Source organism: Syngnathoides biaculeatus, chromosome 6 (assembly GCF_019802595.1).
Source record: "Syngnathoides biaculeatus isolate LvHL_M chromosome 6, ASM1980259v1, whole genome shotgun sequence".
Lineage (NCBI taxonomy): Eukaryota > Metazoa > Chordata > Actinopteri > Syngnathiformes > Syngnathidae > Syngnathoides > Syngnathoides biaculeatus.
The window spans coordinates 33,342,194-33,357,965 of record NC_084645.1 but is presented as its reverse complement, the minus strand read 5'-3'; the positions used below and the strand labels follow the sequence as shown (position 1 = coordinate 33,357,965).

The 15,772-nt window shown below is 42.3% G+C and overlaps 1 protein-coding gene across 5 annotated transcripts in view; it reads left to right on the top strand.

Moving 5' to 3' along the window:
• megf11 (multiple EGF-like-domains 11) overlaps positions 1 to 11,075 on the top strand; it is a 126,243-nt gene extending 115,168 nt beyond the window's left edge. For 4 of the 5 annotated variants that reach the window (XM_061821595.1, XM_061821594.1, XM_061821596.1 and 1 more), the window contains 10 exons: positions 385 to 513; positions 1,377 to 1,505; positions 2,017 to 2,145; positions 2,284 to 2,412; positions 2,561 to 2,797; positions 4,216 to 4,382; positions 4,470 to 4,533; positions 6,799 to 6,846; positions 7,411 to 7,620; positions 9,026 to 11,075. In XM_061821595.1, the coding sequence (XP_061677579.1) occupies positions 385 to 513; positions 1,377 to 1,505; positions 2,017 to 2,145; positions 2,284 to 2,412; positions 2,561 to 2,797; positions 4,216 to 4,382; positions 4,470 to 4,533; positions 6,799 to 6,846; positions 7,411 to 7,620; positions 9,026 to 9,213 (1,430 nt within the window). In that variant the 3' untranslated portion in view covers positions 9,214 to 11,075. The remainder of the gene's footprint in view (positions 1 to 384; positions 514 to 1,376; positions 1,506 to 2,016; positions 2,146 to 2,283; positions 2,413 to 2,560; positions 2,798 to 4,215; positions 4,383 to 4,469; positions 4,534 to 6,798; positions 6,847 to 7,410; positions 7,621 to 9,025) is intronic. The other variant, XM_061821593.1, reaches the window with a different exon arrangement.
• Positions 11,076 to 15,772: the final 4,697 nt, after the last annotated feature.

The following is a 15,772-nucleotide window of genomic DNA, read 5'->3' as shown; positions in this document are numbered from 1 at the left end:
GGGCGCATACAGACAAGCAACCATCCCACTCACATTCACACCTAGAGACAATTTAGAGTCTTCAATTAACCTGGCAGGGATGTTTTTGGGATCTGGCTACGCAGAGGAAAAAAAACACTCGGACACCTGGGGAAACATAAACATCATACAGGAAAGCCCGAGACCAGATTTGAACCTACAACCTCTAAACTGTGAGGCGGAAGTGCCAACCAGTCATCCAGTGTGCATTTCAATTTGGTCAGATTTGATCAGTATTGCTGCATTACTGTAAAGTATATTTATGTAATTTGTATTTGTGTATATCCTGAATGTATGGATTTTTGTACAGTTACACTTAGTGGCGGTGTGATCAAATCTGACTTTTTTTGGGGGGTTGTTTTTCAGTTTGTCCCAGCGGGAGATATGGAAGGGCCTGTGTGGAAATATGCCGCTGCACCAACAACGGCACCTGTAACCCCATTGATGGATCCTGCCAGTGTTTTCCCGGTTGGATCGGACACGACTGCTCTCAGGGTATATCCTACCTCCTTTATGCTTTGCGCCCAGTTTCTCGTGACCCTTCTCTTTGTGCCCTTTTTTTATTTGATTGTCTTGACACATCCCATTTTGTCTTAAATCTAGCTTGCAGCAGTCCATGTTTTCTCACAATAATTTAGGAGGAAATTATATTCCTACATAATTTTTAGGAATGTAGAGCAGCAGAAACTTAGGAAACTTACCCCAGAAATGTGGTCAAAACTTACTTGATGGAATGTAGTCTCAATTTTAAAGTCAATGGAACTTGTAAACAAATATATAGAATATGTACAGGAAATCATAGATTTAGATGTTTGCCAAAAAAAATAAAAGCTTCCTTCTGTTGTATAGACTAACCTGTTTTGATTTATTCCAATGTTACCACTAATTCCAACTGAATTCCTGTAAATGTAATCGACCCAAAAATGTGGACTATTTTCCATTGGTTGTCCGCACCCCCCACCCCCCATTCCAAATCACGTTAGTTGTCAGCTGGTGCAGGCTTACAAAAGTTCACTCGAATCAGGATCTACTACACCAGCGGACGGGAGACACATACCGTGCTGGAAAATGGTGTATAATGCTCTTTGATTAAGCACTCTTTATTCAGTACTACTCTGTTATTGTAGAAATCATCGTACAATAGATGTTATTAGGCTTTAGGCGATTTAGGCGGGTGTATTCATCATAGCACAAATAATGGAGTGGTTGAGGGAAGAGCTCGCAATTAATATTCTGCAATTTTTTTTCCCCCAATTTCCAAAGTTATAGCCCTGTGCGTGTGTGTGCTCGCTTGCGTGTGTAAAGAAGTGGACTTGCCTTACACCCCACATTTTGGGGTATCTCTCTGCTGTGTGCAGCCTGTCCTTCCGATCGCTGGGGCCCAGATTGTCTCAATTCGTGTAACTGTCACAATGGAGCTCAGTGCAGCGCCTATGATGGAGAATGTAGATGCGGACCCGGCTGGACTGGCCTGTACTGCACGCAACGTGAGTTCTTGCGGAAATATACACTGTCACCTAGAGGTCGTGCAGCGGAACTGCAGGAGCCACTTGTGAAGACTCATTTGAAACATCTGGACAGTTTCTGAAAGCTACTTTATCATTCAGATTAAAAATGAAGGGAACATAAAAATTAATAAGTGTTTGTCTTGGTGCGGAGGAGCAGTCTTGAAGTTCATCCAAGTCCTTGTGACTCATTTGAATTCTCAGTGTCCAACCCTTGTCATTGTGTCTTAAAACGTCAATTATTTTCCCTGCATAACTGTCGAGTCATACAAAGTCCAGTACACCTTTGCTATGTAATCAACATCCCAACGGCTTCTGCTGCTGAGGGTAATGTTTAATTTCATTGGCGTTGTCCCTTATTGCGCATGCAGCACAGACGTTAAATACTATTGATTTTGGTGTTGCCTCGGAAAATGACCTTGGCTCTCAAAATTGTCTTCCTGTCTCTTCTGATGCTTCAACGTCGCCGACATTTCACGCGGGTCCATCCCAGGCTGTCCCTCGGGCTTCTATGGCAGGGATTGTTCTGAAGTGTGCCGGTGCCAGAACGGGGCCGAGTGCGACCACATCACCGGCCTGTGTGCGTGTCGAACCGGTTACATCGGGGCCAGCTGCGAGCAGAGTTTAGTAGGCCCCGCCGCATTTAGCTCTGTGCACAAATCATTAAGTGGCTGAGATATGAGGCCTGCTCTAAATCCTTTTCATATGGCCACTCCCTAAGTGCTTTAATTTTGCAGTAATGCACCCCTCCTTCGTGCAGAGTGTCCTGCTGGTACATTTGGATATGGCTGTCAGCAGCTGTGTGAGTGCCTGAACAATGCTACCTGTGACTATGTGACCGGGACATGCTACTGCAGTCTGGGATATAAAGGCATCCGCTGTGATCAAGGTGAGGAGATGAAAGAGGCTCTCTCACCGAATTATTATTATTAAATGCAGTGATGCATCAGGAGCGCTGGTCTCACACTTGTTTTCATCGTGGGTCACCACCAGCAACTGTGATGTGAATAACCCCCTCCGTAATGTTCTGTGTGCAGCATCTCTCATGATGGAGGAGCTGAACCCCTACACCAAGATAAGTCCGGCCCGTGGCTCAGAACGCCAGTCAGCGGGTGCTGTCATGGGCATCATCTTCCTCCTCCTCATCATCATGGCCATGCTCAGTCTGTTCGTGTGGTACAGGCAGAGGCAGAGGGAGAAGGGACACGAAATCCAGCCGAGTGTCTCATACACACAAGCAATGCAGATGACCAACACTGACTATTCTCTGTCTGGTAAGAACTTCTGAGCTTCCTGCCGTCACTTTTGAAGTACAGTATACAAACTCTCACACAAACACATCATTAGGTACACCTAGTCGGTTCACACCACAAGAGAGGTGTTAAGTTAACAGTAACTTATGATTCCGATTGTAGTTTTCAGTGTTTTAGAACCTCACTCTTTTTGTATGTACTTGTCGCTCTCAAAAAGACAAATTCCCTCTTTAAGACCTTGTCAAGTGAATTCATACATCTGTTTGTAACTACATTATACATAAAGACTGAGAAATATATACTCAGCAGTAGTGGCAGTTGAGCAGTAAACTTTTTTTAATTGTACAATTTTAGTTATCTTCATTTTGTTTGGACCTGTGCTGAAATGTATCACAAGTTACCCCTCGCCCACTATGAACAGCTATCCGGCACAAGTCACGTGTCATTAGCCAGAAGGCTCTGCCCACGCGCCTCACGGCTGCCGGGCCTCATTGTCGGCCCAGAGTGTGGGCACATCACACAGAGGAAAACAGAGGAGCAACGACGGGAGACCTTTTTTCAGGCAAACTTCACAGCCAGCGTGTAGACCAAGGCGAGGATTGCTGTCGTAGAGTGCCTCGTTGTACACAACTAGCATGTGTGCGTCAGAGAGAGCTGAAGGACAGTGAGGACAGAGTTTTTTTGTTGTTTTGTTTTGTTTAGTTTTTTCTTAAGTTGTAGTTAACAGCCAGCGTGTGAACAAGGGCTTTGCACTGCCGTGGCCACTTTAGAGCGCCTTGTTGTCATGGCGTGGAAAGCATGGCATCCAGCTGGAACATGTTTCAGCCACTGGACTTAACCCGTTCATGGGCAGGGTGGCAGTTTTTTTGCCGTATTGGGATAAAAGTTTCCCAACAGATCACAATCAAGAAAAGAACACTTTTTTTTTTCCATTTATGGTTAAGTTGTATGATAACTTATATACTATGTTGGATCAGGAAGGAAAGGGAAATAACTCCGTGCTAACTTTGACCGATGAGTTATCCTCTCCTGATACCAAATTATGGCTTCAGATTAAAACACTTATTAAATATTTTGATATACTGAAGGATATAATGCATGGAAATTATGATGTCACAAAAATGGGATGCTGCCCATGAATGGGTTTTTTAAGCATGCATATTTTTGTGGATGAAACATAATAGTTACAGTATTGTATGTGTTGGCATATGGAAGATGATGGACAAAGTATTCATTTTCCTGGACTAACCGTTGGTATTTGATTGACAGTTGAGTGGGGCGTGGTCACAGCACATTTATTGGACACTCCCACAGCATCTGAGAGCGGAGAAAATGGCTTGATTTTTAATGATTTGGTAGCCTCATTCAAATTTAGTTTAATTAAAAAAAGGTCATGTATTCAGTTATTTAGAGGTGTAAATTGTTGTTGAAACCTTCAGAGTGTGGCAGCACCATGGCCATAAAGACCAGTGCAGCGGAAGTCAATCACAATCCAAGTAGCAGCACCAGTGGGGAGTCCTTTTCCAACCCCACCTATCACACGGTGGCCCAGTGCAACGTCGTATCAACCATCTCCAGCAACCTGGATGCCACGCTGACCCTCAAAGTACGCTCGCATACCGCTTAAGGTGATCTTTTTTTAACACAACTACTCTTAAAATGAACTAATCAGTGTTCTTTTGTCCCCTCGCAGTCGAGCACGCTAAAAAACCGAATTGGTTCCGACTGGAGAGCCTACTGCAACCTCCCTGATCTCGGTCAGTTTTCTTTTCTCATCCCCCACGTATAACCTCATCCATCATGACTTTGTGCCGCCGCCCCAAGGGTAGAGACGTGTGCGTCTTTAGCGGACCTGCACTCACGGCCTGGCCTTCCCGCTGTGAATGAAGATGAACCACAGGCTCCTTGTTAGAAAAAAAAAAAAAAACCTTTGCTCTCATTTTCATTTGATATGCGTCTTAGGAGGAGAGCGCTGCGGTCCTGAGGAGAACACGGGTCAGTGGGAGCTCGTTAGTATGCCTTCTCACCCGGTGTTAAGTTCCTCTGTGATGGTTTACACCAGGTCAGCTACTGCGTTCTTCTTGTGAGATCTGGATTAGAGAAACATCTGTAATTGCTGAAATTGTTTAATGTCCACAGGTGCCTAATAAACTCTAGCTAGACTATATTGAATATATTAACCCTCGTACCCGCCATACTCTCATCGGCGTGAACTTGAATAGTATTGCATGCTTGAAATGTACTCTTTATATGCTGCAATATTCCAGACAGTGGCTGAAATGTCTTCTAGTCTTACTCTGCTTCCTGTTATATGGTACAATAACTATGCACAATGAAGAAAAAAAAATCTGTGCACACAAAATAAGTTGTCTCTCATGAAAATGCATAGTGCTTGTATTGAGAAGATATAAATCATGTTACAGACCTTTCTAGATAGATAGATAGACTTACTAAATTAGCTAATGTTAGCAATGGAGAGGAAAAAAAAAAGAGATACCCTACTTATTTGTGTTCTGAATATATGTTTTTGGGCAGCACAAGATAAAACACATTTGTCACAAATACTTCTTGTAATAAATAAGCAATTCTATTCAATAAGGCCATTTGATGAGATAACTTGGTTGTCACATTCCATCCTCATTAGAGTTCTCGGTTTCACGTTCCCTCATGTGGTTGTTGTCCCTGTTTTTCCTGCCTTTTAAGACCCCAGCATCTCTCAATGAAGATACGAACTGTGGTTTCCATCAACGTTTTTTTAATCATGTCGTCAACCGCCAATGTTGAAAAGTAATGAGGCTGTTTTGACAAAGCCAAGAAGTAGAAAGTACTGTCAGAAAAAACTCGGGAAAGCAAAATCCTGCGTACACTGCAGACTACTCGTACTTACTTACATTTCACCACTGACCATGGTACAGTTTGGAATGGTGCAGTCTGATTACAAATAAGCTGCTTTTTCTTTGGTAAAATGGTAGCAGGTCAGCACAAGGCCATACTGGTGTGTCCTACCAAGGTCATGTCTTCTGTCTCTGATTGGTTGTTTTTCCTCTAATGGGGTGGTTTCTTGTATATCAAATTAGAGACACAAGGTAGGACCAGAGACAGGTGATGTTTTTTCTAGGTCATAGATAGACAAAACATTATAACTGTTGAAACAATTAGGACAGTAGGTTTTGTGTGTGTCTTTTAATACTGAAGTCCTCTTTAATTGTTCTGAAAATTCTTATTTGGAACAAAAAAAGTTTCTTGGGGCAGCACGGTGGTGTAACTGGTTACAGCGTCAACCCCACAGTTCTGAGGACTGGGGTTCAAATCCTGGCCCCGCCTGTGGGGAGTTTGCATGTTCTCCCTGTGCCCGCGTGGGTTTTCTCCAGGCACTCCAGTTTCCTCCCACATCCCAAAAAGATGCAACATTAATTGGGGACTCCAAATTGCCCCTCGGTGTGATTGTGAGTGCGGCTGTTATCTCTCTGTGCCTTGCGATCGGCTGGGACCAGTTCAGTGTGTACCCCGCCTACTGCCCAATGATAGCTCCAGCACTCCCACTATCCTTGTGAGGATAAGAGGCTCAGATAAATGAATAGATGGATAATATACCTTTATTCAATTCGCAGTAACAGGGTCATGTCAAGCACAACAAAGAAACACTTCATTTCGTCTTGTTGTCAAGAGGTATTATTAACTTATTAAGATAAACTGTGTATTTTTTTGGGAATTTTGTTCAGTGGTCTGACCGAGATTTTTTGAATGTAAAATATCTGCTGTGGCACTATAAACGTTCTTGTGCATTTGAGGTCACTGAGGGTACAGCGGGCTTAAAGTGAACGCTTTCACTCATGGAGATTTGTGAAGGGTCTCTTCACCATGTTTTGGGAAATATCCCAACTTGACCCGTGCTGACAGTAGGAGGTTATGGACATGTGACGGGGAAAAAAACAAAATCTGATGGCGTACCACATTGTGCCAAAACAAAAAGTTTGCCTCAACTATGCAACGTCTGACTTGCGTGTTTTGACACTTTTTAGCAGATGTTCAACAGGGGGAGACTCAGACTGCGAGAGCCTCGCGAAAAGGTAAACAATTCATTTTCAGCATCACCACGTGTGCGTGGTTTCTCCAGCACCATAGTACTTCAATCAATTTCATCAAATGGCTCCCATCACCACATGAATATAACTCTCACCGCGATCTCCTCATATCCTCCATGATTAATGTAGGAAATTTTTTTTATCAAGCTCATGATGGGCTTCAGTTTTATTCCGTGGCTCAATGCCCAACACTTTATTTGGTCTCCCACACTGTGCGGTCAATGGTGGATGTGAGAAACCCAAGGGGGTGGAAAAGGGTCTCAGGTAGCCTTGCTATCTTCCATATTAAGGCCTCATAGAATGATAGATTGTTGTTGTTTTCCTTTCGGCTTGTCCCTTTCGGGGTCGCCACAGCGTATCATCTCAGATGAACGCATATTAATAATTCTTATGGATGAGACTGGTCATCCACTCACTCTCCTTTCTACCCAGATTATCCTTTTAAAGAAGGTCAACCAGTTTTATTGCTCTGCTACATGTACCGCCACGCACCAGTGAGCATCACGTCATTCCAGCTGTGACTGAATGTGCTTGTCTCCGCGGTGGCAGATTACATCAAGGGCTCCGTGTGCAACAACAACTCCTGCTCCCTGAACACAGAGAACCCCTACGCTACCATCAGGGACCCGCCGGGGTTGGCATCCAAGCACGCAGAGAGCAGCTACGTGGAGATGAAGTCACCCTCTCACCGCGAAGTGCCCTTCGGGGGCACCGCCACCCTTCTGGGCGGCACCAGGGGGAACATGTATGATGTTGTTGGTGAGTGTCATCAACCTTCACTGAAATGACACTGATGCCTTGAGATAAAAGTAATTTATTATAAGAGATATGACTCTCCGCTCAGATGTTATTTATTTATTTTGCTTTGACTTGTGAGCACAGACTTAAGATATGAGCATTGCAGATGGCAGTGAGCTCACCTCCAAAATAAATGGGACTGGCAAATAGCGAACAGTTTTCCACAAGCTGTTTCATGCCGCCAGTTGGTGTTTGTCAAACGAAAGATGAAACAAACAATAGCACACTGTGCATTAAAATGAAGAAGGAAAAAAAACCACAGCCTTTCAGTCCACTTGCTTCTATGTTGCAGTGCTGTAACCCTTTAAGCATCAGGACGAACAGAAACGGTGCAGCAGTAAATGTAGATCTATAAAGTAACTTAGTCATATATTTTTTTATCCTCTAGGAAGGACGACAAATATAATCACCATACTGGTGAGCTAAAAGGCATTGCAATGTCTCAATGAACGTCTGTCTGTCTGTCTTATGCTGCCCCCAGGTAGCTGAGATGGGCAAACCAGAAAGAGCAGTAAAAATGGCCACTCACTTGATGGGGTGTTGAAAAAAAAAAAAAATAATAATAATAATATTGTATTTGGGGCGGCACAGTGGCTCAGCTGGTAAAAAGTTGGCCTCACAGTTCTGAGGTCCCGGGCTCAATTCCGGACCCGCCTGTGTGTAGTTTGCGTGTTCTCCCCGTGCCCTGGCACTCCAGTTTCCTCCGAGATCCCAAAAATTGGACACTCTAAATTGCCCCTAGGTGTGATTGTGACTGGGGCTGTTTGTCTCGATGTGCCCTGCGATTGGGTTGCAAACAGTTCAGCGTGTACCCCGCCTCCTGCCCATTGAGAGCTGGGATAGGCTCCACCACTCCCTGGGACCCTCGTGAGAATAAGTGATTAAAAAGATAGATGGATGGATGGATTTGACTGTCATGAATACAGTGGTACCTCCACTTATGATATTAATCCGTTCCGGAAGTCGTTTTGTAACGCGAACGCAATCAGTTCAGGCTGTACCTTGCCTCTCGCCCACAACCCTCAGTGAGGATAAGTGGTACGGAAGATGTGTGAATGAATGAAAACCATCCAAGTTGCAACAATTTTAAGATAGAATTTGTGTTTGAATTGTTTTGTCCTGAAAATGATTCTCTTGTGAGATTAACGAATCCATATAAAATAGAAATACTGAAAGGGATTTCTTGATTATTTCAAAGTGTATTATGCACCTCCATGTCTCTTCTTAAAATTCATTTTATGGATGCCAAGATAAAGTTTAGAGACACTTAAGGGGCCATATAGGATACTTCCCACTATTGTAATGAACCTATGACTGATTTTGCCTTCTCTTGTTCCACCGCTAACTTTTCTCTTTCGCCCTCAAGCCATCGCCGAGCCCACGGTGAGTGTTTTGCAAGGCCCCAACGGGATGGCCACCGGCTTCTCCCAGAACCCCTACGACCTCCCCCGCGGCGGCCACATCCCGACCCACTATGACATTCTGCCTATGCACCACAGCCCCACGCACACCCCCCCTCCGCCACACCCGGAGAGCCCCAGCTCCCTCCTCTAGAGGCCCCAACCCCGGCCGGCACCCTGGCAAGCGTCGACTTTCATCCAGCTCCTTTGTCTTCATGTGCTCAACAAGGACTGGACAGCCACAGCTCATTTGGACCAGAGAAGGAAAGGAAGAAATCCCTCACACCAGCAAGCGTTCACCCATTTTATTTTCCCGAGATCCGACGACTGCTCTTGACGGACCCTCTGGAGTGGAACGTGGATACTCCAGAGGGAGCTCGGGCCGCCACCTCTGGATTGGATGGATAAGTTATTCACAGGGACAGAGCTGTCCTTCACATTAATTTCTAGAAGGGCAAAATGTGGCTGACGTGAGTAACGGTTGTGCCCGTCCCACTTAAAATGTTTAAGATGTTCAGCAGCGGTGGAAAAACCTCTGTGCTCCAGGGCCGCATTTGAAGATTAGGTAAAAACAATGCTTTTAAAAGCACTTTTATGATTATTAAAACAGTTGTTATGACTTGACACATGATGCGATAGCCCAGAGAAGCACCTTATCTGTAATGAAGTGTTATTATAATACGATATGGTTTTACAGATTATATTCATCACATAACTACTCAGTTGATAATTACTGTTTCAAAAAATATAACAAATTGTTTTTTTTTTTTTTACTGCACAGTACTCCTTTAGAGTTCATGTAACATATGTAAAATAGAATCAGTGACCCTAATGAGGACAAGCAGTATTAGAAAATGGATGGATAGATGGGTTTATTTTAATAATAACAAAACCAACTACACCTTTTTATTTAAATTAACCAGTTAATAAAATAAAGCCAACCCAATAATTTTTTTTACTACTGTTTTATTACTGTATTATTTAGGGTGAAAAAAACAAACAAACAAAAAAGCTTAATTATTGTCCTGGTAAAATGCTCAGTGGGCTAGAATAAAGACCGGGCCAAACGTTGCCCATCCCTGATGTTTAGGCATCACCTGTCAATCGCTGAGACGATGAGATGAAGTGGAGTGTAAAAACTTGAAAGACGCAACAAAATAATGTCACTCACCGTCAGGTGTTTTCTCCACCTTCTGCCGGTGATGAGCGCACAGTCATGAAATGGCAGGGTCAAAGTGAAGAGCTTCATTTGCGTTGCTGTTGAAATGAGGTTGTGATATTCAGGTCAGGAGAGAATATGCGCATTTATTTAAAAAAAAAAAATGAAAAATTCTGGATTTGCTCCTCCTCGATGAACGCACTGGATTTTGTGTTGTCCTTCTGTGTGCCATATATTTTTCTTGCAAATGTCTGTACAGGGTGTTGAGGAGGGTTGGTTTTGACCTTTATGTTTGGTATTTCTATAGCTAATTTCATTATTTATTCAGTTATATTCTTAGTGATGGTCAATTTAATTCGTGTGACGCTAGAACAACGTAAAAAAAGAAAAGATGAGCATGAACGCATCGAGTACCCACTGATGTACATAACACCAACGCATAAAACTTATCTTCTTGTGAGATGTAATTTTGTGAAGCGTTTTGAAATGGGATCTCTCTCACCCACTCACTTGCGCTCTCTCTTTCCTCTCTTTCTCTCTCTCTCTACCTCCTTATCTGAGATTGTTTACTTTTACCTCCCCCAAAAAAAGCTTTTATCTGATCAAATGTCATTTGTTATCAATTACAATGAATTTATTCATTAACCGAGTCACTTGCGTTACAGCCTCTGCAGGAGCAATAACATCTTGACAATCATTACTTAGATTACATTTCATGTGTACTGGACATGATGCTGTTTGCGTTATTGTACATCACTGTTTTCTCTTTGGATGAGGTTTATTTTCTAATCACTTGCTGTCTGATCGATGCTGTTGGTTGTTTTGGTACATTTCAGATTAAAAAGCATTTTGTGTCATCCCAGCTGTGTTTAAATTAGTTTATTAGCCATTGTTAATCACTATTGGAGGTTTACGATCATGTCCAGTGTAACAGTGGAGAGAAATGTTTCACAAATTCTTCCATCCATTTTTCTGGAGTGCTGGAATGGTCAGCAGTAGATGAGGTCCAGTTTCGAGTCTTCAATGAACCTCATGTTTTGGAAAGGTGGAACAGAAAATCCTGTTAGCACTTGGGCCACCATGCAAACTCACACTGAAAGGCTGGAGCTAAGATTAGTAACCCAAACCTCAAAACTGTGAGGCAGATGTGTGGACCACTAGTACACTATGCCACATTTCCTCACTCATGTAAGGGAAATTGAGTCTCCTCTGAGCACTTACAGAATATTGAAGTTGTTTTTCGTAGTAACATTCCGAGGCGTTTCAACTTTAAATATGTAGCTTAGGTTATTAATACACAGCTCAAATGAGCCAAAAGTAAAAGTCTATTTGCGACGAAAACAGTGCAGCAATGGGGAGCGGAACTGCAACTGTGGCCCCACATCCCAGACTCCTGGGAGTTGGATTTTGACAGTTTGGTGTGAGTGGCTCGCTGGATGTCAATCTGTACATCTGCGGCAGCGCTCCTCATGATCCTCTACATAAATGAGTATACGACAGGGTGGGCTGTTGCCCTCCAATGGCTGCTTTCACCTTTTCTGTTCTGGCTAGTCGCGTAGTACAGCATCACCGTCACACTATTGATGACAAACACTGAATTCTTTCTGGCCTTTGCAAGTATGAATGCACCATTTGGTGGAAGGGGGGGTGAAAATGGGCAGGAATCAACCGAAACGAACTGCGGGGGGGGGGGGGGGGGGTTTCATGCTAACCACCGTATTTCTGCTGAACTGGAGATCTTGAAATCATGAAAGGGTGACTGAGTTACAGTGCACTTTTTTAAATTATGCACTAAAGTGCATTAGAAAGTAAGAGCAATAAAGGCTCATCTTTCCTACAAAACAAATAAAATAGATTTATTCAGTCTGTATAGTACACGTTGGCAGACGTAATATCCATCACATAATGAAATAATGAAAAAAAAAGTGGTGACTCAGCTGCTAAAGCATTGGCCTCACAGTTCTGAGGTCCCGGGTTCAATCCCGGACCCGCCTGTGTGGAGTTTGTATGCCATCCCTGCGTGGGTTTCCTCCAGGCACTCCGGTTTCCTCCCACATTCCAAAAACATGCAACATTAATCGGACAGTCTAAATTGCTCCTAGGTGTGATTGTGACTGAGGCTGTTTGTCTTGATGTGCCCTGCGATTGGCTGGCGACCAGTTCAGAGTGTACCCCGCCTCCTGCCCGTTAACAGCTAGGATAGGCTCCAGCACTCCTCGCGACCCTCGTGAGGATAAACGGCTAAGAAAATGGATGGATGTATAATTTAAGAAACACCCATATAAAAAAATAATTATAACAGCGAGGGCTTGTTAACAGGCTGTTACATCTTAGTGTCAATCATAAATTTGTTTACTACATTATAATTTCTAAAGGCAAAATTTGCAGGATTCTAAATTAGAAAACCAAACAATCTGAGTGGTACAGTAGATGGTTGGTTAACCCATCAGAATCTCAGTCCCTATATTTATGTGGCTCTCTTTCTTTTGGAATTAAATCGCAGACGCCTGCACACACACACACACACACACACACACAGCCATTGTAATTTTTCAGCCCGACAACTGCCTGAAGTCAGCATTTTCATGCTGACTTTCACTGCTTAATGTTCGAACTGCTGAAAACAATGTTAATTTTTAAATGCTTCATTACTGCTACAAGATGTGGTAAACGTTATAACAGAGGCCTTAACAATAATGGTCATACAGAACTGAACGTGACCACTTGTAAACAAACTTGTACTTTTTTACATTCAAGCTAAGTATCTGGGTGTGCTCAATGAAAGAGGCACAAAGTGTATATAACTTGAATTATCACAGTGATGCTTTGAGATACGAGAGAATTTTTTTAGTTTTTTTTTTTTTTTTAGATCGAAGTCTGCATCCAGCCAATTTTTTGCTTTGACTTGTGCGCAAGAATTTGGGATATGTGTGTTTTATGGTTGCAGCGATCAACTCAGGACTTTGGCAGATATACAATGGGGGGAAAATGCTTCAAGCTGTTTAATGCCACTCCCAGTTTAGGTTTACTGTGAAATTTAACAAAACATAGAATAGATGCTGTGTATTAAAAAGAAACGGTTTTGTTTAATAAAACTATCTTATTGCTAACAAACTGTAAAACACCATAGACGGGCTAACGAATAGCATCAATTTCACGGTTTTAACTCTTTTAGCAATAGCTGTGAACGCAAATAGTGGAGCAACACATGTAGACAATATAAGAATCCTCAGATATTCGTTGTCCTTTTGTAAAAATAAAAATAAATAAAAATATAAAAATTACTACTACTATGGTTTACTAAAAGGTTTTGGCCTGCCCTGTGCATATGACTGTTATACTGCCCCCATGTGGCCAAGACACTCACCAGAAGATTGATTATAAAATGAAATGCATACCATGTTATTTTTAAATGAGGTATCCGCTTGTCCAAATATAAATGAACGACTGGATACCTTCAGAAATTCACATTTGTATCGTGAGGCACCTCCGTACTTAAATCTACTGCTGAATTTGGTATTTAAAAAAAAAAAAGAACAATTGACACAATCTAGTAGAATTATTTATTTTTTTAATCACTTGACTTTCAGTAAGACACATTCACTCAGTAGGACAAAGTCAAACCTTGCAAAGAATTTGTTTGTAATTCAATCCCACAGTCCTTGGTCCTCTGCTTGATTAGCTTTCAACTCTTTTAGTCTTCAGTAGTGTCTAAATGGCAAACCCCCTAATTAAAACAATGTTCATTAAACCAATTGACTCCACCAACGGTTCACACGTAGCAATGTTATGCTAGCGAAGAACGTCTCATTCATTTATACGAGACGTGTATTGAAAATAAAATATAGGGCATATCTTCGTGCAAACACAGTCTGGTTAAGCTTCGGCCGCGAGCCGGCAAGAAAGCGACCCGTTTGTGCAGTCGGATCTTCGCTAAATATCTCTCAACAATAAATAAGTGTGTCAATCGTTCACACGTAGCAATGTTATGCTAGCGAAGAACTTCAAATTCATTTATACGAGACGTGTATTGAAAATCAAATATAAGGCATACCTTCGTGCAAACACAGTCTGGTTAAGCTTCAGCCGCGAGCCGGCAAGAAAGCGACCCGTTTGTGCAGTCGGATCATCGCTAAATATCTCTCAACAATGAATAAGTGTGTCAATCGTTCACACGTAGCAATGTTATGCTAGCGAAGAACTTCGAATTCATTTATACGAGACATGTATTGAAAATCAAATATAAGGCATACCTTCGTGCAAACATATCTGTTCCGGTTGATACTAGATGGATTTAGTTGATGATGCGGTCTTCCACAAAGTTTGATCCATCGAAGGCATTTTTCGTACTGGGGTACGAATCGAACTCCACCAACTAGCCTTTCAGGATACCTGTCATCACTATTACAAAGTCCGTGACTACACCTCTTAACCATATTTTTTGTTAAATAACCCAAATACGCGATAAAACGCTGACAAAACCTATACTGGACCATGCAATGTTGTCTGAGAAAATGGCGGGAGCAAAAACGGGTTTTGGTTTATGCAGATCTCTGGCCTCTGATAGGTCAGTGACGTGGATTGCGCAATATCCACGGAGGGGTCAATTGCCACTCACTGACTGCATGAGAGTGAATGTTTGGCCTGAAACAAATATGAGTCATGAACAGGATAGACTGAAAATCTTCTCTTCACCAATCAATGCATATCATTATATTTTGTTTTAACCAACACTAGTGAGCTATACAGCTCTACTGTTGATGCCATAGCAACAGTGCATAAAAATGCCTACTGTACTGAACTGAAGAACTATAAACTAGGAACCCCATTAAACAGACAAAATAGAGCTCAAGGCTGACGTTCCGCATGTTGCCCGCTAGGTGACAGCCAAGCATACTTCAAAACCAATTTAGTGGTGTTGCTTTTTAGATTTTCTTTGAAACACAAATGGGAGAAAGTCAATACTTCACGTGTATCATGCTATTGTGACTTCAGCACAATGAAGTTATTGGCTTCCACCCCAGTTGGGATGATTCACACACGGTACACTCTTTCAATAACCTAACAAAATAATTATTGTATCAAGAGAGGACAGAATAAGTCTCATTACACCCAACATGATACTGTGTTGATGTTCTCCCTTTACGCCACAGTCCCGACATACGACGTATTTTAATAAGCAGCACAGTCCTCACTACCACCTCCACGCTAACTGTTTTCCATATTATGAGATAGTTGAAAGTTTTTACTGCGCAATTATTCTGTTGCCACTTACATATTTTTCTTAAAAACGATGACAGCTTGTCATCAAATACCAAATGGTCTTGTGTGTTTTACCGTTACATTTTTCATATTAACAGCTTTTGAGCATGCAATGAGTGTATATGGGTGCATTCTCTTTTTGGAGGCACTTTTTGGGGAATATCGTTCCCTTGGTGTCATAAATGATTCTGAATATTAAAGTTGAATGCTTTGACTTGCTCAAGGAATGTGGATGGAGAAAAATATCTCCAGTTTGGTGATTTTGTTGTTGTTAATAGTGGAATTCGGGGAG